Here is a 23,500-nt window from a genome sequence, read left to right as displayed (position 1 = left end):
TAAGGTTATTTATTGTTAATTTTCTGTAGAGCAGCAGCATTCCTGGACAAGAATAAATATGGACAGGTGTTAGTTCAACTCCTGGACAGTTTTTGCATGTTTCCTAGCTCATACTACTGTCTGGCTGAATTTTCATGCCTTTAAAATGTTCTGTACTTAGTCTGGCAATGACTGTGGTTATTTCTCTATTTTTATTAATTTCACTGATTTCATTCTTCTTCTTGTTAGTTTGTTTTACCAGTCTTATTTTGGTGACAGTTAGCATCAGTTAGTCAGTTTTGAGGGTATCTTGCTTCTTTGGCTAGTCTGTCTGCTCTTTTATTGCCTTCAATATTTACATGGGCTGATATCCATTGCAGTGTGTAGTTCTTATTTTTCAAATTTAAGGTTGTTAGTAGTTCATGAATTTCCTGTGTGAATTTTGTTTTTCCATTTTTTTAATGCCTCAAGTGCAGATTTTGAGTTGCTGTAGATAGTTATTCCATCTGTAATGTTTATTACTGGATTTGAGAGATAGAATTTGAAAGCTGTTTGTATGGCTATTAATTCACACATGAAGTTTGAAGCTATTTTGCCACCTGTGGTTTTGATTTGCATTTCCTTGCCTCCAGGTAGAGTTAGAAAAATCCCTGAACCTCCTTGGTTGAGTGCTTCATCAGATGATCCATCACTGTAAGCAATGACATGGTTTGGATTATTTAAGTGATGTATAGATGCTGAAGGAAGAGTATTATGGAGGGATGTGGACATAAGAAACAGATGGAAAATATACTTTGAGGGACTTTTGAATGAGGAAAATGCAAGGACTCACACAGAAGATGGGCAGCCTTCTGAGGAGATGGTGCAGAACATCAGTAGAGTGGAACTGACGGAGGCCATTAAGAGGATCAGGAATGGAAAATCGGTGGGCCCTGACAGAATTCTAGTGGAGGCATGGAAGGCACTGGGGGAAGAGGGAATTGACCTGCTGTGGGACCTGTTCATGAAAGTTTGCCAACAGGAAAATATACCCGAGGAATGGAGGGAGAGTACTCTTGTCCCCATCTACAAGGGTAAAGGGGATGCACAAGATTGTAAAAATTACAGAGGAATAAAGTTGATGTCCCACAGAATGAAAATCCTAGAAAGGGTTCTTGATGGTAGATTGAGGAAGGAGGTGGAGATTGTAAAGGAACAATTTGGTTTCATGCCTGGTAGATCAACAACAGATGCTATCTTTGGGTTATGGCAGATGATGGAAAAGTATCGAGAGAAACAAAGGGAGCTACATCTGGCATTTATTGATCTGGAGAAAATATAAGATAGAGTGCCAAGGCAAGAAGTCTGGAGGTGTATGAGGGAGAAGAAGGTTCCAGAGAAATATGTCAGGTTGGTGCGGGAAATGTACAGAAATGTGAAGACAAGTGTTCGGACCTGTCTGAGACAGACAGAAAGTTTTCAAGTAACAGTTGGCTTGCATCAAGGTTCAGCATTAAGTCGGTTTCTGTTTAATATTGTGATGGAGGTGGTAACAGAGGAGGTGAGAGAAGATGTGCCTTGGACAATGTTGTATGCAGATGACATCTTGTTGTGTGCAGATTCAAGAGAAGAAGCTGGAACTAAACTGGAAAGATAGAGAAAAGTACTGGAAGAGAGAGGTATGAGACTGAGCAGAAGACAGAGTATAGGTGTTGCACAGTGGGCAGCAGACAGGAGACAGATCTGAAGCTGGAAGGAAATGTCATCAGGAAGGTGAGAGACTTTAGATACTTAGGTTCAACAGTGGAAGAAGATGGAGGAGCTGAGAAGGAAGTGGTATGCAGGATACAAGCGGGTTGGAGGAACTGGAGGGAGATGGCTGGAGTGTTATGATAAGAGGGTGCTGATCGATCTGAAAGGCTAAATCTATAGGACAATAGTGAGGCCAGCTATGACATATGCTATAGAAACTGTGGCCCTGAGGAAAAATAACATCAGCAGGATGGAAATAGCAGAGATGAGAATGCTTAGGTGGATGTGCGGTGTGACCAGAAAGGATCGTCTGAGAAATGACTATGTCAGGGGAACAGTGAAAGTTACAAACTTAGGAGCAAAAATACAGAAGGCAAGGTTGAGATGGTTTGGCCATGTGATAAGGAGGGAGGACGAATATGAGGGAAGAAGGGTCATGCAGATGGATGTGCAAGGAAGGTGGAAGCATAGGCGGCCAAAGAAGAGATGGAAGGAGCTGGTAGAAGAGGACTTGAGGATGAAGAACTTGGATGTGGTGACAGCCCAAGACAGGAAGGTGTGGAGGAGACTCATTACCAACAGTGACCCCACTTAAGTAGGAGAAGCTGCAGAAGAAGAAAAAGTGTCGAGTCCTTTTCTTTTCTTGCTGTGAATCCTTTTTTTGAAGAAGGCTTGAGGAAATTTAAGTTTATCGTGGTGTTTTTTGGTAGAATAGTGGAAAAGAATGGCTCTTTGCTTATTTCAATGGATAGGTGCTCTAAGTTAATCTGTTTTCTAATTTCTTGATCATATTGTAATATAGATGATCTCTTTAGTCTTCATGTTGGAGGCTTAGTGGATTGTATACAGCACTCAGAAAGGATTAAAACAGAATTTAATTCTTCCTATATTTCATCTCAGTCAATGAGACATCTTCAGGGATTACAAAAAAACTAATGTAACATAAAAACAAATCACAAACAATACTAAGCCCAACCACACGGGTGACACTAAAGTCCTATCTAGGTGGAGCGTGAATTGTTTACCCTTCCTAGACACCTTACATGCCTTCCCAACGGTACACTTTCCTTCACAGTATATAGAAAACCCACGCACACAGGCAGATACATTCACAAACTCTCCCACCACCACCCTGCTCAACAATATGGCATTATTAAAACTCTTACCAAGAGAGCCCACAATCTTTGTTCCAGTGGAACTGCCCTTACAACTGAGCTTGCCCACATAAACAACACTTTCCACTCCAATGGCTACAGCGATCACAGCATTAAAAAATAATCAGGTCCTCCCCCATTCCTCGGTCTTCTCTCCAGAAAGAGTTTAGAAATGCAGTCATCATACCCTACATCCTTGGCACATCTGAAAAAATAGCCAAGATTTTAAAAAAGTACAACCTACACACAGCATTTAAGCCCCACTGCAAACTTGCTATCCTTATCCGCTCTACAAAAGATCAGCTCCCTCCTCTCTCTGTGCCTGGAGTGTATAAAGTACCATGTTCTTGTAAACTGGCATACTTTGGACAAGCAGGCAGATGAGCTATAATCCGCCTGGAGGAACATAAGTCATACATCTGCAACCACGACTATGGTCAGTCAGGCCTGGCTGACAATGTCTTGGATACAACCCACAGGATCTCATGGGAAAAAACCACCATGCTCCACCACAGCAAATTCAAAAGAGAGAGAGAGACTATTCTTAGAATCAGCAGCTCTCAGGAATCAACCAAATCTTAACAAATATGGTTGCATTAAGCTTCCTAAGATTTGGGAAACACTTATCACCAGATGTCCCACTTTACATTCCAGGCCACCTACAACCGCCCTTAGAGGGTGCTCCACCTAGATTGGACTTTAATGTCATCCACATGGTTGGGCTTATATTGTTTGTGATTTGTTTTTATGTTATATTAGTTTTTTTGTAATCCCTGAAGATGTCTCATTGACTGAGACGAAATATAGGAAGAATTAAATTCTGTTTTAATCCTTTCTGAGTGCTGTATAGAATCCATTAAGCCTCCAACATGATGTCCTCCCAGCACTTAAGCCTCTACACACGGATCTCTTTAGTCTAGAATTTCTTGTCCAGGCATCGAAAGTCCTGAGTGAGATGTGATCCTGTTGGTGGCTCCTGATTCTGTTAGTGAATTTAACTGTGGAGAGTTTTCTTCTCTCTTCTAGTATGTGAAGCCCACACTCTTGTTGAGATATTAAATTATTTGTGGATGAGACTTCACCTATAATTTTTGCTGCTCTTGATTGCACTCTGTTAAGTTTTTCTTTTGAGCTAGTAGAAGCTGAAGCCCAGATTGATGAGGCATATTCCATAGTGGGTCATATGAGTGCCATATATGTAGTTTTGAGTGTCTTCGGTTTTGGTTTTGTACCTTATGATGATATTAAGATTTTTAAGAACTTTATTAGATATATTTGTAATATGAGTTGTAAATCTCAGTTCAGTATCTAGGGTTATGCCTAAGTATTTTGGAGACTGTTTTTTCTATTTTTGGTATTATATATATATATATATTTTGATATGAAGGTTGTAATTGTGTGTATTTTTTCTATCAGTGGAGAAGATGCTCAGTTTTTTTTTTTTTTTGGATTTATCTGTAGTTTGTTTGTTTGCCCATCTTTCTAAGCCTTTTATTGAATTATTTAGGACTTTTTCAGATTGTTGAGGATTATTGCTTGTTGTTTATTATTTTAACGGTATAATAGAACACAGAAACTAAGTAAATAATTAATTTATTCACTTGATGCTGATATTTCGCTGGTATTATAACCAGCATCTTCAGAGCACAAAAACACTGTTTGTCACAATACGCGAGACTAAAACAACATGGTGTACATTAACAAAATTGTAGCAGCAACACGAAGACTAGAGTCCTGATTTTGGCGCCCTCTATCTGAAAAAAAAAAAAAAAAAAAAAAAAAACGCTATCATATATTGCTAGAGTCCTAGAAAAGTGCTAGTTTTTCCTTAATATGACTGTCTCCCAGATCTTCGGCAAGTTAATACAGCCATATTTCTAGGACTCTAGCAATATATGATAGCGTTTTTTTTTTTTTTTTTTTTTTTTTTTTTTTCAGATAGAGGGCGCCAAAATCAGGACTCTAGTCTTCGTGTTGCTGCTACAATTTTGTTAATGTACACCATGTTGTTTTAGTCTCGCGTATTGTGACAAACAGTGTTTTTGTGCTCTGAAGATGCTGGTTATAATACCAGCGAAATATCAGCATCAAGTGAATAAATTAATTATTTACTTAGTTTCTGTGTTCTATTATACCGTTAAAATAATAAACAACATGTTCGACGAACACATAAGTCTGTCCACACGTTTGAGGATTATTGCTATTGTGCCAGATTGCTGTATCATCTGCATAGCATGCTATTTTTGTGTCATTTATTATGTGATGATGGATGTTCATATAGATGAGGAATTGGAGTGGGCTTAAAACAGAACCTTGTGGGACTCCAGCCCAAGTTTGATGCATGTCGGAATAAATTCCATTAACTTTTACTTTCATTTTTCTTCCTTTCATGAAATCTGAAATCCAAATTAATGCACTCTCCCTTATTCCAATATCATTATTAACTTTTATCTCTCCAGATGCGATTGTAGGAAAAACCACCAAGAATATTGCTGTCTTCTTCTTTGGTGGTTTTTCTTGAAAGCCATCTATGACTGATTGGCAAAGATAAAATAATTGATCTTCTGTACTGTGTTGAGACCTGTATGCAGTTTGGTAGAAGTTGATTTTGTTATTTTCTAAGAGCCAATTCATAAGTCTGGTGTGTATTATTCTTTCATTTAGTTTACAGAGAGTGCTAGTCAAAGCTACATTGGTCTGTAGCTTTTACAGTCACTAGGATTTTTGTTAGGTTTTAGTAAGGGTATAATGACTGATGTCTTCCAGATTTTTGGTAGTTTACCTGCATTTCAAGAGGTGTTGAATATCTTCAGAAGGCAGTTTTTGGCTATTTTTCCCTTGTTTTTAATCATATGTCCAAAGATAAGATCAATTCTGGTTGATTTGTCAGGGTCAGTTTGACTAATTGCTGTTTCTAATTCTGTCATTGTGAAGTCCTGAGTAAAAATGTCTTCAGAAGGATAGGTTCTGGATTGTATTAGCAAATGTTTTGCAATTTCCTGCACTTTTTGTCTTTTTTTGTTGTATTGCAACTTGCTTGCATTAGAGTAATGTTCGGCTACTAAATTTGCCATCTGTTTTGTTTTGTTTGTTGCTACTGTATTGGTTCCTGAGGAGACTGTATTTGAAGAGTGATCAGTATCTGGAAGTGTTGCATTGTTTAATAATCTGATGATGTTCCAGTGTTGTGAGTCTTTTCTTGGATCTAGTCTATTACAGAATTCTTCCCACTTTTTTGTTTGTAGTTAGAAATTTCATCTTTTGATTTCATGTTTCATGTTTTGAGTCAATTCTGTTAACTTTTTTTTTGTTGTCTTCTGTATCATTTTATTTTAAATGTTCGTTGATAATATATCTTTCAGTGATCATAGCACTGATATTGTGATCTTTCCAAAATGGAACCCAATTGTTTTTCTTGAGACCTCTGGAAATTGAATTTTTTGCAGCTTTCTGTGAAGAAATGAAGAGCATCTATAAACTAAGTCATTTCAGAAGAGGACACTTTCTGAAAAACGTTTTCTAGTTGAGTCGTTAAAGTCCAAGTGGGAAGTACACTATCTTGGCTATATTAAGAACAGGATGTTTCCCAAGACTGTTTTAAGTATAACATGCTTTGCTGTTAAAGATAACTCAGTTACTGAGTGGCTTTCTCCCACTGTAGACAATGCTCTATACGTTGATTGAGTTTGCGGTTTACTATCACTCTTGTAACATGAGGATAATTGAAAGATTGTGTCTCTCCACGGGCTCTTGGTAGTGGGTTCAGTGAGTTCAGGTTTTCAGCAGACAAGTGTGTATACTTCTGCTGAAAATGCACTCTTACACAGATCCCAAGTTAAGAATGGGACAGTCTGTTATTCCCATAGCAACAGAAGCCACATTCTCGGGACTCATCTTGGACAGAAATTTTGCCTTGCACACATTTGTCAACTAAGAGAAAAATGCAAGAGAGCACTGAATCTCCTTTGCACTCTAACTTTTGCTGAATGAAGTGCAGATTGATCTTCATTGTTTCATCTTTATTGTGCACTTATATGTTCAAATATGGATTATGGGTCTCGAGTCCATGGTTCTGCAAACAGAGTAGCCTGCGATGGTTGGATCCCATCTGTCACCAGGGTATGTGAATAGCTACTGGTGCCTTTTTCACATTGCCCACTCAGACTTTATGTTGAAGCAAATGAATTGGTTCTATCATTTAGACAGAAATAGTTCTTTTAACTATGCCCAAAAAATAATCTCTTCCATAGCATCCTCCTGGACCAGTATATTTTCTCTGCATGCTTCCCTTTGGTATGTGTGTTAAACAGATTATGCAAGCTATTGGCATGAATGTAGATAGACAACATTACCTGCATCGAACTTAACAGCATTCCTCCATTACAGGTTTGCTCTCTATCCTCCTGCAATCCCCTTACTTTGTCAAATTAGAAGTACAGTTACATCCCGAGTTACGTAACACATGACTTACGTAAATTCGCAGTTACGTAATAAATCTACTAGCGCGTATGAACACGTTCGTGGCTTTGTGCAGGTGCGTCTTTGACAGCCTTATTGCAGCACTAGATGCCTCATACCACGGTTAGCTCAGTCACTTGTTATCACTGCTAGATTCATTGTTTTTTTACCCTTAAAATGGAATGCAAACGCAAAACCAAATGCACTAATTAATTAATTAATTTAAAAACAAAGGTCTGCAATTAATTTAGAAGAAAAGTTGAAAATGATTCGTATGTATGAAGGCAGGAAAATTCTATCAACAATAGCTCGGGAAATAAATTGACCCATTTCGACAATGAATACAATAGTGAAGAATAAAGTTTGCATTGTTGAAAGCACGAACGGTGCAGTAGCGTTGAAGGGCATAATTATTACCAAGAAGAGGCTGGGTCCGATTGTAAAAAAATAATGTAAGACTGTGGTATGAATAGCCATTGAACATTTTATTGTATGTATGTAATTTACAAAATCGACTTATGTAAAATTCGAGTTAAGTAAAGGTTTATGGAACGCATTACTTATGTAACTCAGGGTGTAACTGTACTATACTCAGTCATCTGTTTACTGCAATCAAGTGAGATGTAGTAATACAGCACAACTATATGCCATTTAGCTTGCACTTGTGTATATAAAAGAAAAAAAACCACTGCCAAAAGTGCATAATTTATACAGACAATTTTTTACAGGCTATCTCCTCTCCAGTGTATAATCCACATCCAGTGCTTTGTGAGGTTTTGCAACTGTTGTGCAAAATGAAGACCCTTAATTTTGATGTTCAGTTATGCTGGATTCCCAGCCACATTGAAATCAAGGGAAATGAGACTGCACGTTCATCTGCTAGATCAGCTCATACTTTCTCAGTGTACTGTTTAGCAGTCCACAGTCCCTTATACAGATCGTAATAAAATCAATGTTAACTACCCAATGGCAGTCATGATGCAGGAAGCACTGACAAACAAATTGCATGACATTAAGCCTGAAAATAAACATTGATAGTCTAATCAATATAGAAACAAAAGTGAGAATGTTTTTGCCTCTGCATAGGTCGCAATCATCTTGCACAGGTTGCATTTACAGGACTGATGATCCACCTATGGGAGGAAAAATGCATCTTGTCTTACTATTCGTCATATTTTGGTAGGGTGCCAGCACTTGACATGAGAGAGGAATGAAATTTTTATTTATTTGACCCAGCCATATAATCTCAGGCAGATATTATGAAATGCAGACAAATTACATGGTACTTAACTTGTTACAAAGAATTAATTTATACAAACATATTTGATTATAAATTCTATTTATATGCATTGCTTGAACAAAACTTCCATATGATTTGTAAGTACCTGAGTCAATACTCCAAGGTCGTGTTCACCATTTGAAGGTAAATTTATAACAATTACCTCATTTACAAGCACATTTTAAGTTGCTACAATCATAACTAATATTCTTACATCACAAGTCTCTTCATTCACATGTTACGTAAAGAAGTTGTCCTTCAATCACACTAGATTCTCTTTTCTTACTCTTACTTGCTGTCTGTTCTCTCTCTCCAGTCTCTGTCCCCATAATGATAGCCCTTCTTATATTCAACAGAATGTGCCTATGTAAGCCATCTGTCTATAAATCTTCAGGTGATCCTAGTCTATAGCAACACTTAGCTATTTGTATTTTGTCCCATAAATCTCTATCATGCCAAACTGCACCTACTGCAAGTTTTTTATGTTGCTGCCACCCATGAAAGGTTATGTGCAAAGCTTTTTTTTTTTTTTTTTTTTTGTACCATGGGTTGCCTAAGGATAACCCCCCCCCCTTATTATTTTTTTTTACATAGTCCAGAAACCTTGCCCTAGGGAGACCAAGCATAGAACTTTTTTCATGCCACTTTAGGCCTCCAATAAGCAGAGCAGTGGTTTCAAGCTAGGTGAAGAGGAATTTCCCACCAAATGACTATCACAAACATCCATGCCCATGGTCAGGATTCGAATCTGCAGTCTGTTGGTTGGAGAGCTGGTACAGTAACCACTTGGCCAACCTGGCATTAACTAATGCTTCTGACATTAATAAATATAGAGAATACGGAGGGGATTATATGAAAAGGGCAAGAACGAGGGCCATCCTTGGAAGTTGTTTAAGATGTGTTGTGAAGAGGAGTGTTAGAGTAGATACTTTATGTGGAGAGTGTTCAGGGGTAGAATGCGATGCCAGAATGGCAATCTTCATCCTAGTTGGATTCATTTTATCTGTAACTATTAGCAGTGTCCTCTCCATTTGTTATTCTGTTCTCACTGAATACACTAACTATAGCATTTTGTTCCCATGAGGATTCATTTCTGTCAACCTGGCCTCACTAATGTTTCCTGATGCTTCTGGAATTAATAAATATAAATAATATGGAGGGGATTATATGAGAGGGAAAAGAACAAGCAGCCATCCTTGGAAGTTGTGTAAGATGTAGTGAAGAGGAGTGTAAGGAGTAGATATTTTACATGGAGTGCAGGGGTAGAATACATTGTGAGTGCTAAATGAGAGTGTAAATGAGTTTAAGGTTCACTATGATAGATATGCTGCTGTTTAAGCGGATCTCCTGTGATGAGTGCTGACTCCATGGAGGTGGTTGTAATAATAATTATGATATATATATGCATTTTTGGAAATTATGGAGACAACTACCGTGTTTGAATAAAAACTTTAGTTTACTTATACTAAAATTTTACAATTCGACGTTTCGACCTTTATGTCAAGGTCATCTTCTGGAGCGTACAAATATACACAGGAAACAAGCTATACTACAATCATACTGGTTCGTTAAAGACACTGACTAACCGCTACCACAATTGTTGGCCTGACCTCTGGTGAAAAAAAAAAAAAAAAAATTATACATCAACGCTAGAGTCCTATTATTTGTGTTGTCTACTATATACATATATTAACATCATTCCAGCCAGTTGGAGTGGAATGGTTTCTAATAATAACAGATTGGCTAGAGTCCTGACTGATAATGTTGAATCTTTCAAATTAGTTTGGCTGAATGTGTGCCATCCAGATCCTTGGAATTTTCATACCATCTTTATTGTTGGAATGATTGACATCATTTAACATCATTCCAGTTAACATCAATTAACATTATTCCCCAATTAAAATATAACCTAATTAACATCATTCCAGCCAGTTCCAACTGGCTGGAATGATGTTAATATATGTATATAGTAGCCAACACAAATAATAGGACTCTAGCGTTGATGTATATATTTTTTTTTTTTTTTTCTCACCAGAGGTCAGGCCAACAATTGTGGTAGCGGTTAGTCAGTGTCTTTAACGAACCAGTATGATTGTAGTATAGCTTGTTTCCTGTGTATATTTGTACGCTCCAGAAGATGACCTTGACATAAAGGTCGAAACGTCGAATTGTAAAATTTTAGTAATAGTAAACTAAAGTTTTTATTCAAACACGGTAGTTGTCTCCATAATTTCCAAAAATGCATTCAGATCACCGTGCAAGCCTAAAAGAAAGGATATGATATATATACTTAAATGAATGATTATTATAATTATTAAAAAGTTTATTTTATTCATTTTTACACTTTATAAATGAAGGGAGATTATAGACCCCATGGACCCATTTATCACATGCCTTACTTTATTATACTGTAGGGAAATACTTTTATTTTGATGGTTTTAGTATATTAGTTAGAAAATGTTTGCTTACTAGTTTAGATTTTGTTGACATTGTCACATGCACACTCGGTTTGAGGATATAAACTTCATTTCCATTAGCATTTTTAGACTTCCCAAGGAATGCATTCTCTCCTCTGGTATCTTGAGTATCTTTTCAATCTCAAGATATTCTTACATCCCCAATACTTGATTATTTTGGTACTTTAATATGTGTGTGTAGTGGCCATTTTTTATTATCCATGATTTTTTTTGAATTCACACCTTTTTAAGAAAAAAATAAACTTTTTTGTATATGTGTTTATTATTTTTAATTAAGAATGTCATCTCTAATGTATACACAGATTGAATCTCTGGTACTTAGAACATATTTGTCTTTATTTCCTTTTCATTCTTTGGCTTGCGAAAAAGTTGATCGAAAGCTGCTTATTTACTAAAAAATCATAATTACCATAGCACAGTAAAAGTAAAATAGCCAGTATAGTTAAACATATTGACTTAATATAGTAATAATTTAAGGTTAAGTGCTGGCTTCATTGACTCAATGGATAGCATCCTTCTACCTATACCTACCTACCAGACTGTGGATTCAAATCTCAGAGTGGCATGAATGAATGGGGAAAGTCTTCAGGTGACAATTTCTGTCATCCAGCATGAGATCATAGCCTCACTGAAAGCCTTGAGTGGTTTGAAAAAATTCCATGTTTGGTGTCTGCATTATTTAATTCTCAGCAGTACCTATAGTGCTAAATATGTTATATCTTTCTTGGGTGGAATTGACAAAAAATTAATTAATTAACATGCTTTCATGTTACTTTAATAAATAGTATGCTAGTCATCTCTCTACAATCATCTTCATTAAAAATGATGTACATAATATGATATACAATATTTGAGTTAAAAAAAGGGAAAAAAAAGTGTCGTTATGGAAATAATGCCAAATTTCTATGAGTTTAAAAAAATATATCTTTTGAGAAAAACTGATAGTACAATATACATAAAATTGCCCTCTTGTTATGCAAGTAGATTTTCCAAACTGCTTATTATATCAGAATATTTATATTTGGCATAATTAATAAGAGTATATAAAAACTAATTAGATGAATAAAATCACTATATGAAAATTTCATTAGGTAGTAGTTTTCTTCTAAAAGTAACTTGTCATTTTAATTATTGTGAGAGTTGTTGAAGAGTATCTCATGTTCGGTCTTTATAGTTTAATATGTGAATTATTTTTCTAAGTATGTTTTTTTATATTAAATAAGTTATTTATTTAGGCAAAAATAAAAATATTTTATTATTATTATGTTTTTAGTTAAGAATGTCATCCGTCCCCATTTTTGCCTCTGGTCTCAGTCTACTGGAACCCACTAAAGGGCCACCAGCTCCTGCCAGTTTAGACATGGAGGAGAAATCCGGCCACCTGCAGAGTCCTAAGGTTAATTTCTTTTGAATTCCCCTCCCCCCCATTCATGAATTATTTAATGATCTTTTGTGTATGTTAATTAGTGACATTCATTGAAACCTTATTATATCAAACATCACTACAGTGAACTCATTACAATCTTCCAAACATTCTAGCCAGACCACCACCGCAAATTCAACAGTAGTAACAGTGTGTGTGTGAAAAGTTTGCTGTCACACACCTTCCACTACAACAAATTATTTCTTTAGATTTAGAAATCAAGATGTTAGTGGAAGACATATATATTAAATGGCTATGAAACATAGCCGAAAATTCTACAAATAATTTTACATGATTTTTTTTTGTTTGTTTGATCTCCATGAATCTGCTGTAATGAGAATTCATTGTGGTTTATATACATTTCTCATTCCATATTTAAAATGGATTTATAATATTCAGATTTTTATTAACCTATCCCATTGATCGTGAGCCATTTTTACATATAATGATGTTACTCTAATCAACTTCACATTACTGCTGAGACTGGTGGATTTACAAGTTGGAAATTGCATTTTTTTCAGGCTATCTGAACAGTTTTTCCATATATATTATACAGTCAACTCTTACTGTAATTAATAGTTTGTTATAGTAGATAGCTGGCTATAGTGAATTTCCTTTACAATAGCACTGTGCCCATGGGGACATTTAAATAGTTTATTATAATGAGAAAGTGCTGCAGTGGTGTTTGCTATAGTTAGTCAACTGTATTTACTTGCTCCAAAGTTTATGCTGTTGAGTATTACTATAGCAACTTGTAAAGACACGGGAGAAGTTTATTATAGTGAAGAGTTTGCTAGAGTGAATTTCCTTCAGACCAGACTGTCATTCCTCAATTGTATTAAATAAATTTATCTGTTATATTTTAATTTAATTAGTTTTAAATTGCCGTGGCATCCGTGTTATTCCATAGTTATGGATACTCCACAGGTTTCACTATATAAGATAATCTGATCTAGTCTTGGTGCTAGACTGGCTAGAAGCCTTGCAGATATCAAGAGCAACTTATGATTTGCCAAATTTTTCCATAGTATTTTTTTTAGAGATAGGTGATATAAGTGAGCAGATTCTTTATGCATTGATTGACAATGACCGAATCCATACTGGTGGTCATTTAAGATAATATAAGAGTTGAATGTGTTGGTGGTTCTTTCCATTACTTTTGAGAAAATTGTGGTGAGAGAAATTGTATAGTAGTTCATGGTTTTTGCAAATGCAGATCTGCTCGTTGGCATATCGCATGTCATTTTCATCAGGTGTGGAATATTCATCGCCTCTCTTCTTCTGACAAGCCCAAAGTGGTGACATAATTTTCCTAGAAGTCAAACTTAAATTGTTCGTCAAGCTTACAGATGTCATTATTTGGCCCTGTGTTTTTCTGATTGGAAGTTCATAACGATGCATTATATTTTTTTGAATTCTAGTTCAATTGCATTATGAATTAATGAGGTGACGAGGTAGGTTTTTGAGTTTGGTGACATTTTCACCAGTAGGCTTATTATTGAGACATTGATTTTGAATTGCATCAGGCTTTCTTTCTTTTACATCATTTTTTTACGGGAGAAAATCTCATCAAGTGCGATTAGGTGCTTTCCCATGCTGTCACCGTGCTTTCTCAAAGCACTTTAACAGCATGTTGCTTGGATAGGTTGCCACCATCTTTATGCAGTAGACATAGTTGGATCTTCATAATGGGTATTTGACTTTGCTCTGGGTAATATTAAAACGAGTATTTTGAGATGCTCCATGTACTTGCAGATTGGTCCAGAGAGCTTTGTTTGAGGTCTATTGCTATACACTCGAGTCTCTTTTGATGCGGATTTGAAGTTATGCGGTGCACGCCCACAGATACGAGACCTTTCAACATTTCTGCGCATGTCAACAGAAGGAGAATCCATTCCGATAATAGGGTAATCCAGCGTTTCCCAAACCTTTTCTACAACGGAAACACTTCACAAATCTTGAAATTTTCATTGAACACCTTGGTTATTTTGTGATGTATTCATTAATAATTAATTGTTAATTCAGCTGACTTATTATTAATTAATAATTGATCATTAATTATTAATTAATAATTGATCATTAATTATTAATTAATAATTGATCATTAATTATTAATTAATAATTGATTAAATTTGGCCTAATGGAGGGAAAAAAGCACTGAAGAAAAGCAATTCCTTTGGAAAAGAAAATTGCAATTTTAGATCGCTTAGCAAAAGGAGAGGGATCTACGGTGATTGCTAAACATTTTAATTTAGGTGAATCTACTATAAGAGCAATTAAAAAGATTGAGGTCGCAATAAGAAAATCTGTCATTTCTGGCACAAAACTAAGTGCCAAATTATCATCGTACTCAAGAGATGCTTTATTAGACAACATGGAACAAGCACTCGTAATTTGAATTGAAGAATTAACTCAAAGGGGAATTCCTATAAGTGGTTATTTAATTAAAGAAAAAGCTCCTCGGTTTTATGAACAGATGAAGCAATTGGAGCAGTCTACTTCTGCTTCCCAGGCTGATAAAGAATTTTCGGCTAGCAAAGGATGGTAAACCGGGTTTTTAAAAAGGAATGCACTTCATAACGTGAAGATTACAGGTGAGGTTGCAGCAGCAGATGAAGAAGCATCCAAAAATCAAGAGAAGTTAGCCAAAATTATTGCAGATGGTGGATATTATCCCGATCAAGTGTTTAACGCTGACGAAACAGGATTGTTTTGGAAGAAAATGCCTCGTCGAACTTACATCGCAAAGTCTGAGAAAAAAGCAAGTGGGTTTAAAGCAAGTAAAGATCGAGTAACGTTGTTACTTTGTAGCAATGAATCAGGAGATTGAATGTTGAAACCCCTCCTAGTAAATCGATTTCTAAGACCACGTGCTCTAAAAGGAAAAGATCTAAAACAGCTGCCAGTACATTGGATGGCTAATACAAAGACCTGGGTAACAACTGCTGTATATACTGAATGGTTCAATAATTGCTTTGTACCAGAAGTGGAAACATATATGAAGTAAAAAGCTCTAGATTTTAAAGTTTTATTAATTGTTGACAATGCACCAAGTCATCCGCATTTAGAACATCCAAATGTGCAGCTAGTGTTTTTTCCACCCAATACTATAAGCATTATTCAGCCATTAGATCAAGGCATAATTGCTACTTTTAAAAAAATATTACATTAAGCACACTTTTCAATTTATATTGGATAAACTAGAAAATGCATCATTAACAGTAACTGTCATTTGAAAAAAATTTTCTAATTTGGACTGCTTAAATCATGTTGTATTTGCTATTGCTAAAATAAGACCACAAACTTTGAATACCCTGCTGGAAAGCAGCTTGGCCTGAATGTGTTGCAAACAGTGCAACCATTCAAACATCTACCTTATCAGCTGAAATCATTACTTTGGTACATGAAATTAGTGGAGAAGGTTTTGATGCATTTAGCCAGAATGATGTAAACGAATTGCTTGTGGATAATGCCTTAAGTGACGATGATACTATTGGATATTGATTAACTTTAGATATCATCGAAGATCCAAAAAACGATAGTGAAGTAGAAGAAAAACCTGTCCCCCTCACTGCAAATATAATTCGAGAAGGTCTTGAACTGTGCAATAAATTGGAAAATTATTTTCTTGTTAATGACAAATTCTGAACGAGTCTTGAAATTCCAACGTGAGCTGAAGAACTGTATGTTTGGATGTTGCGAACTGCATAAAAAATTAGTAAAATCATCATTGCAAAGTTTAATCACTGATTACATTGTCAGAAGAAAAAAATCAGCCCAGAAAGAGGGTGAAGCTAATTCTGTTTGTGAAGAACCACTGCCTTTACCATACAGATCTGATGTGCTGACTATCTCTTCTGGTAATGAAAGTGATTTTGCACCAGTTCGCAAACGTTGTCGAATATTGTCTAATAGTGCCAATAATTCTGATGAAAAACATGTAAAAAAAATTGTTACTTTTCAATAAAATTAAATGAATCAAGCTTTAAAACAAACTTAAGCATTCTTTTTTCCTGAATTTTCATAAACTTTTTAATGCAATTTTAGGTTTATTTTAATTCTTTGCTTCGGTTTTAGAAAATTATGGAACGTATCTCTGATTTTTCAACCTAAGTTAGGCCTTTTTTGTGTGATTTTTTATATGCAGTTTTCTGTTGAACGTATCTACTGCATAAAAAGAGACCCGAGTGTACTTTCATTTGATGTAGAATTTTGGGAAATATCACTTTTCAAAAGCATTCAAGTAGGATATCACAATTTTCAAGCAACACAACTTCTTGTTTATACTCGGAGAAGCCATTAGGCAAGAAGGCTTGGTAAAATATCTTTATCGTGTTATTAATGCTTCGGTAGAGCACGGTGGGCAAATCTGAGAAATAAAAGAGTTAATGGTGTCTGATTTTTGACTAGAATGGTGGTATAATTTAAACACCAATATAAAGTCAAGTGTGGGATTTCTAATTGAAGGAAAGTATTGTAGGAGTAACTGTTTTATGCAATAGAACATTTGTGATGAAAAACCTAATATCAGGATGGGGGGGGGGGAGTAAACTCCTACTTATGGAGCCTACATAGCTCTCACTAGGTTTTTTTTTGAATTAATACCAAAGATACCCTTGAAACGTGGACAAACATCTATGCAATTAAAATTCTAATGCAAATATTCCACTATATTCATTTTTATTTAAATGTCTGTTATGCTTCAATTTGTTGGGAAAAAAAAAAAAGAACCTGTAATGTAATTCTTCTTCTTATGGCTCTACAGGCCAAGAGCTTTGGCCTACTGGATTTGGATTTGTTGCCTCCAACTCTGTCTGTGCAGGACCTTACTTCCCCATTTTGAACATTGGACAATGTTCTTTTATTAAGAATTTCACTATTAAGAATGCTATCATTTTCCATGCAAAAAACGTGTCCTGTCCACTGGAACTTACTGAACTTGATTATACTAGATATTGTAGTTTCTTTATAGAGTTGATATAACTCATGGTCATACTGATCCTCTAGAGACTATTATCATTCACTGTGCCAAATATTTTTCTTAGAATTTTCCTTCCAAAAGCTAAACCAAATTCTCTGCCTTCATCATAATTAGCCAGGTTTCACATCTGTAGTTTAACAATTAGATGAATTATTGATTTATGTATTTGTGCACTAGTCTTTGAATGGATAACTGTGATTCAAAGGAGTTCATTAATTCAGACAATTATAATTATGCATATAAAATTTTGTTTTATTGTTTTTTTTTTTAATTCTTAGAGGCTTGTGTTTTATTCTTATTAGAATGAATTTTGAAGAGGCTAGGCAACTTGCTTAATTATGTGAAGCCAGTTCATTGATTTATTATCGATCAGTTTAATGCTGCTTAGCTTTTATTAAATCAAGATATAAAGAAAACTGAGTATCATTCAAATAGTCAATGTTGATTAATCAAAATACAGTAGTATCTCGCTAATCAGAACTGCGGGTTGAAAGAAAAAAGTTTTATTTATTAATTATTATTATTTTGTGCACTATTATTTTTATTTAATAATTATTATTTTAACTATTATTATTACAGTACAGTATTTTTTCATACTGTCGATTGTACAGTTATATTGTAGACCTATTTTGATTTATTGTGTGTGTTCACGTTTGCTTTTTTTATATTGTACAGTATGTACTGTATTGTAGGCATGAATCACCGAATTCAAAATTAAATCAGATGCTGAAATTATAAGTATGATGCTACAGAATGAATTAAAGACGATGATGATGATAAAGAACTAGAAGAAGAAAAAAATAAAACATGAAGAGTTGACAGTTTTAATGTGTGTATAGAATGGGCTAAGCAGAATGATACGCCATTCCACAAAATTTTATTGCTAATGCAGCTCCGAGAAGAAGCATTCGAAAAAAGTGAGAAAAGTTTAGCTTCCAAGAAGCAAAAGAAAATCAGTGACTTTTTTACAAAGAAATAAAAAAAAAAAAAACTTTTTTTTGTGTTGTGTACACGAAAGTGATATTTTTTTATGCAAATGAACTATGCAATTTTATTAAATCAGAATCCTCAACAATACATGTACATACAAACTAAATTTTTTACTAAAATAATCTTGTGTATTGTACTATTTTTTAAGTTTTACATTACAGTACAGTAGCTTTTTTTCTATCAGTTACTTCATTTATTTACAGAATTTAATTGATGTTCCATTAGAATCTGATTATTTTTGTCTTAAACGCTAGTTATTGTTGTCTCTTGGGGGGGAAATTCGCTAATCCGAACGAGCACGGTTTTTATTAGTTAAGTTTTGGATTTAGTGAGATACCACTGTATATGTATAATTTTGTTTGTTATCTTTGCATTTTCTTGAATGAGTTATCAACAAATCATTGGGTATGGTCTGTTTTCATTTTATTGAAAGAGGTTTTAATTTCACAATGTATTATTCTTTATTAGATGATCAGTTTCTTAGTACTTTTATTGTTCTCATTTTAGTTTTTTTCCCTTCTCTCTCTCTCTCTCTCTATATATATATATATATGTATATATATATATGTATATATAGGCACCATATTTTCCAGTGTATAAGACGCACCCAAGAAATTTAATACAATTTTCTGGAAAAAACCTAAACTTTATAAAGTATGGTTTAAAAAAAAAAAAATGGATAAAATAATAGGTATTTTTAATAGTAAACTGACCTTTCAGAAACCTGCAAAACCCATGTCACTGTCATCTAACTCTTCTCTATCATCATTAATTTCTTATAATATAGAAATAATTTTGTCTTCATATTCTTTTGGCATTTTTTGACTGATTTTTGTTTTTGTACGCATACAAAGTCCACTGCGTTTCATGAAATGGTAACACCATGACGCACCATCTTTAAAATCTTCAATGATACGCTCACAGACTACTTTGACTGCATGTATACGAATCATTTTTGTTGAAATGGCAATGCGATTTTGCCGATTTTCTTGCACCCATTTCAAAACTTCGGTCTCTAGTTCTGGCCACTTCGCAATTTTTCCACGTTCCACGCGCTTTTCTTTACGCAAATTGTACAAAATCTCCTTCTGACCATGCCAAGTTCTTAGCCAATGACGCGCTAGAAGTCACGTGAAGGTCACGCATCAATTTGATTGCACTATTAACCACCTACAAAGATCTTGGAACAGAAAAAGGAGTGCATATGACTTTGAAAAGAGGAAACAATCTTTACCTTCATTATATAAGACGCTCCCCATTTTTAAGATGAATTTTTAAGGTAAAAAAGTGCATCTTATACACTGGAAAATACGGTATATAATTTCACCTTCTTGTATTAATCTCTACCATGTAGCATAGGCCATGCTGTGCTGGTGAGGGGAGTTTATGCCACATTAATATAACAAAGTATTGATAAAGAAATCCACTGGAAATGTTAAATAAATTTCTTTCAGATTCATTTATTACTTAACATAGTGGGGGGAAAAAATGTCTGTTTTGAGATTAATACTGCAGAGTTGATTTTTCTAATCTGCATGCTTCAATTGATGTTCACACAAAAAGATACATGAAATATATATACATACAATATAACAGAATGAGATATAACTGTGGAAAAAAGAGGATATTTTGTATATATGTGTATATGCATACCTATGTGTATAAGTATACATGTGAAATTCTAGTAGCTTCCACTATAGAAAATTTATAGGATCTAAAGGAACAATTTGCATTAATAAATTTCCTTTAAATAGTATTGGTGTTGTGGGCCTATGGTCAGAACTTCCTGTTTTTTTTTTTTTTTTTAAATAACAAAACCTGTGGTGCGTTCATAATTAGAAGAAACACGTATAAACCACAGTGAAAATTATTTAATTGTAAATATTTCATCCTAAGTATCTTAGGACATCATCAGTACAGTATTTAAACAAAAATTAGGAATAACATTAGGAATAACTATAGGATTAAATTAAATAACTACAGGATAAAATTAGGAATAACTATAGGATCCAATGGATCCTATAGTTAGGATGAAATATTTACAATTAAATAATTTTCACTGTGGTTTATATGTGTGTTTCTATTCCAAACCATAGGATCCATTGGGAAAAGGCTAAACTTTTACATAGATCTTTATTTAAACACATGAACGTTTATACAAAGAAAGTTCTGAAGCCCTACTACACAGACCAAACCTAAACCGCAACGACGTTCTTACTATTCCTAAAGTATGGGAAATTATCATACAAAACTGTGTTAAATAATTAACGTTTTTTTTTTTTTTTTTTTTTTGTACTACTTTAGCACGTTAGGCACGTTTTCATGAGATTCTATTGTAATCATGCCCCCTAACTGTATGTTATTCCTAATTTTTGTTTAAATACTATACTGATGATGTCCTAAGATACTTAGGATGAAATATTTACAATTAAATAATTTTCACTGTGGTTTATACGTGTGTTTCTTCTAATTAGAACTTCCTGGTAGTTTATTATAGTGTATGAGTATTGACTGTAATGCATAGTATATCTCTAAGTAACATGCCTAGCCACTCAATATCTACCTTGTGTTATAAACTTGTCATCGCTCAGCTGATTGGTCACTCAGTGATAGATTACTAGCTTCCAGTTCAAGTGATGAGTCACAGAGATGATTGGCCTTAATATATTAAATAGCTGTACTTCATATCAATTACTGTATACTTTGCTTACATTTTATAATTCCTTTTGGAAGATGTGTTGTATTAAACTAAAAATATTATATTCCATTCCTACCATTTTTGTAGATTTTCCTTTATTCTTATAAAGAATGGATTGTATAATTTTGATTATACTTCATCTCAAAATTCATTAGGTCCACTGTAGACACCCCATGTTTGTATGGTTTTATGTTAGTGTGTGTGCATATGATTAATTTTGTAGAACTCCTGACATTTTAAAAACATTTTAATTTTTAGAGCTATTAATTTTGAAGCCTCTGTCATGCTATATAGTATATTTTATGTTGATTTTAATTTGTCACATTAGAAATATATATTTGCCATTTTAAAAAATGGTTAATACCAAAAGGATAATGAACATGTAATATTCTTCTGTGAATATGCATGTGGTTTTGGCAGTGGATAGTAATCTATGGGTATTACATTATATTTTAGATTTGATTATTTGAAATGAGGGAGAAAGTTTCTGAATTTTGAGTTATACTCAGATATATTAATATAGAATTCAGTTTGAGTATACCATCATCAAATTCCAGATATGTGCCCTGAGGTTGTGTATGGGATATTTTGATACAGCATGAAAAGTTGACATCAATGCTTCCTTTATGTCAACAATTTTCCTCCAATTTAATCTATCTGTCAGGACTCCAATATTATCACATGTTATGTTTTAATCTTTTAAGGCACACTTATTGTATCAATGCCTCTAGATCTTGAGTCCTTATTTTGTGTCTTTTCCCTGCAATCCTTGCAAAAAATGCTTGTCTTTCTAACCTTTCTTCTCTCATTTTGTTTAAGTGACCATACCACTGTAGATTAGCTCTTCTCACTCTTTCCTGAATGTCAACAATGTCTAGTTGCTTCCTAATCTTCTTGTTTTTAATATGATTCTGCCATTAACACCATCTTCACTTTCCTAATCTTTCTTGGAACTGTCATATCTTTTGTCTTTGATCAAATGTTTTATTTCTAACCCAGCTCTCAGATCCACAAGTTGAAATTGGTTTGAAAACTGTCTTTTATACAGCTGGTTTAGTGTTTAGATTAAATTCTCTCTTATTCGATATAAATTTATTCAGTTGACTTTCTACCAAACCAGTTTTACTAATTCTGTTATATGTTCTATATTACTGCAGTTATTTACTTTCCACTTTACTTCAGAATATGATCCTTATAAATAATGAATAACATTACAGGTAACGTGCATCCTTGTTTCATAACTGATTTAACGTCATCCTCCTATACACATCATTTCTATCTGATGACTTACAACTCAAATCTAGACTGCATTGCTCCACATAATGTACCATTTCCAGTGTATGTTTGTAGTGTTTTGAACAGCTTTTTTTTAGTACTCTGCCATACACATTTTTCAGACCTACAAAACTTAAATACAGGTCCTTGTTATATTCCTCTGATTTCTCAACTATTTGTCTTAAAGTGAAAACTGATCCTGATGACCTATTAGGCCTGAACCTAGCTTGTTTTTCATGTTTCCCTTTTGCTATTTTTCTCAGCCATTTCTCAAGTATCTTCTTCTTCTTCTTCTGCAGCTTCTCCCACTTAAGTGGGGTCACTGTTTCTTATGAGTCTCCTCCACACCTTCCTGTCTTGGGCTGTCACCACATCCAAATTCTTCATCTTCAAATCCTCTTCTACCAGCTCCCTCCATCTCTTCTTTGGCCGCCCACGCTTCCGCCTTCCTTGCACATCCATCTGCATGACCCTTCTTCCCACATATTCGTCCTCCCTCCTCATCACATGACCAAACCATCTCAACCTTGCCTCCTGTATTTTCGCTCCTAAGTTCGTAACTTTCACTGTTCCCCTGACATAGTCATTTCTCAGATGATCCTTTCTGGTCACACCGCACGTCCACCTAAGCATTCTCATCTCTGCTACTTCCATCCTGCTAATGTTATTTTTCCTCAGGGCCACAGTTTCTATAGCATATGTCATAGCTGGCCTCACTACTGTCCTATAAATTTTGCCTTTCAGATTGATCGGCACCCTCTTATCACATAACACTCCAGCCATCTCCCTCCAGTTCCTCCAACCTGCTTGTATCCTGCATCCCACTTCCTTCTCACCTCCTCCATCTTCTTCCACTGTCGAACCTAAGTATCTAAAGTCTCTCACCTTCCTGATGACATTTCCTTCCAGCTCCAGGTCTGTCTCCTGGCCACCGCCCACTGCGCAACACATATACTCTGTCTTACTTCTGCTCAGTCTCATACCTCTCTCTTCCAGTACTTTTCTCCATCTTTCCAGTTTAGTTTCCGCTTCTTCTCTTGAATCTACACAGAGCA

At 34.8% G+C, this 23,500-nt stretch overlaps 1 protein-coding gene across 5 annotated transcripts in view; it reads left to right on the top strand.

Moving 5' to 3' along the window:
* Positions 1–23,500, top strand: part of LOC150101587 (uncharacterized) — a 193,972-nt gene that overhangs the window by 108,950 nt on the left and 61,522 nt on the right. For 4 of the 5 annotated variants that reach the window (XM_090400170.1, XM_090400169.1, XM_090400171.1 and 1 more), the window contains exon 5: positions 12,352–12,474. The exons of the other annotated variant lie outside the window; for it this stretch is intronic. In XM_090400170.1, the coding sequence (XP_090256296.1) occupies positions 12,352–12,474 (123 nt within the window). The remainder of the gene's footprint in view (positions 1–12,351; positions 12,475–23,500) is intronic. 5 annotated transcript variants of the gene reach the window in all.

This window comes from Typopeltis vanoorti, chromosome 11 (assembly GCF_054136105.1).
Source record: "Typopeltis vanoorti isolate ZY-2024b chromosome 11, IOZ_Tvanoo_1.0, whole genome shotgun sequence".
NCBI lineage: Eukaryota > Metazoa > Arthropoda > Arachnida > Uropygi > Thelyphonidae > Typopeltis > Typopeltis vanoorti.
Note: the sequence above shows the minus strand (reverse complement) of the source record. Positions and strands in the feature narration are given on the sequence as shown.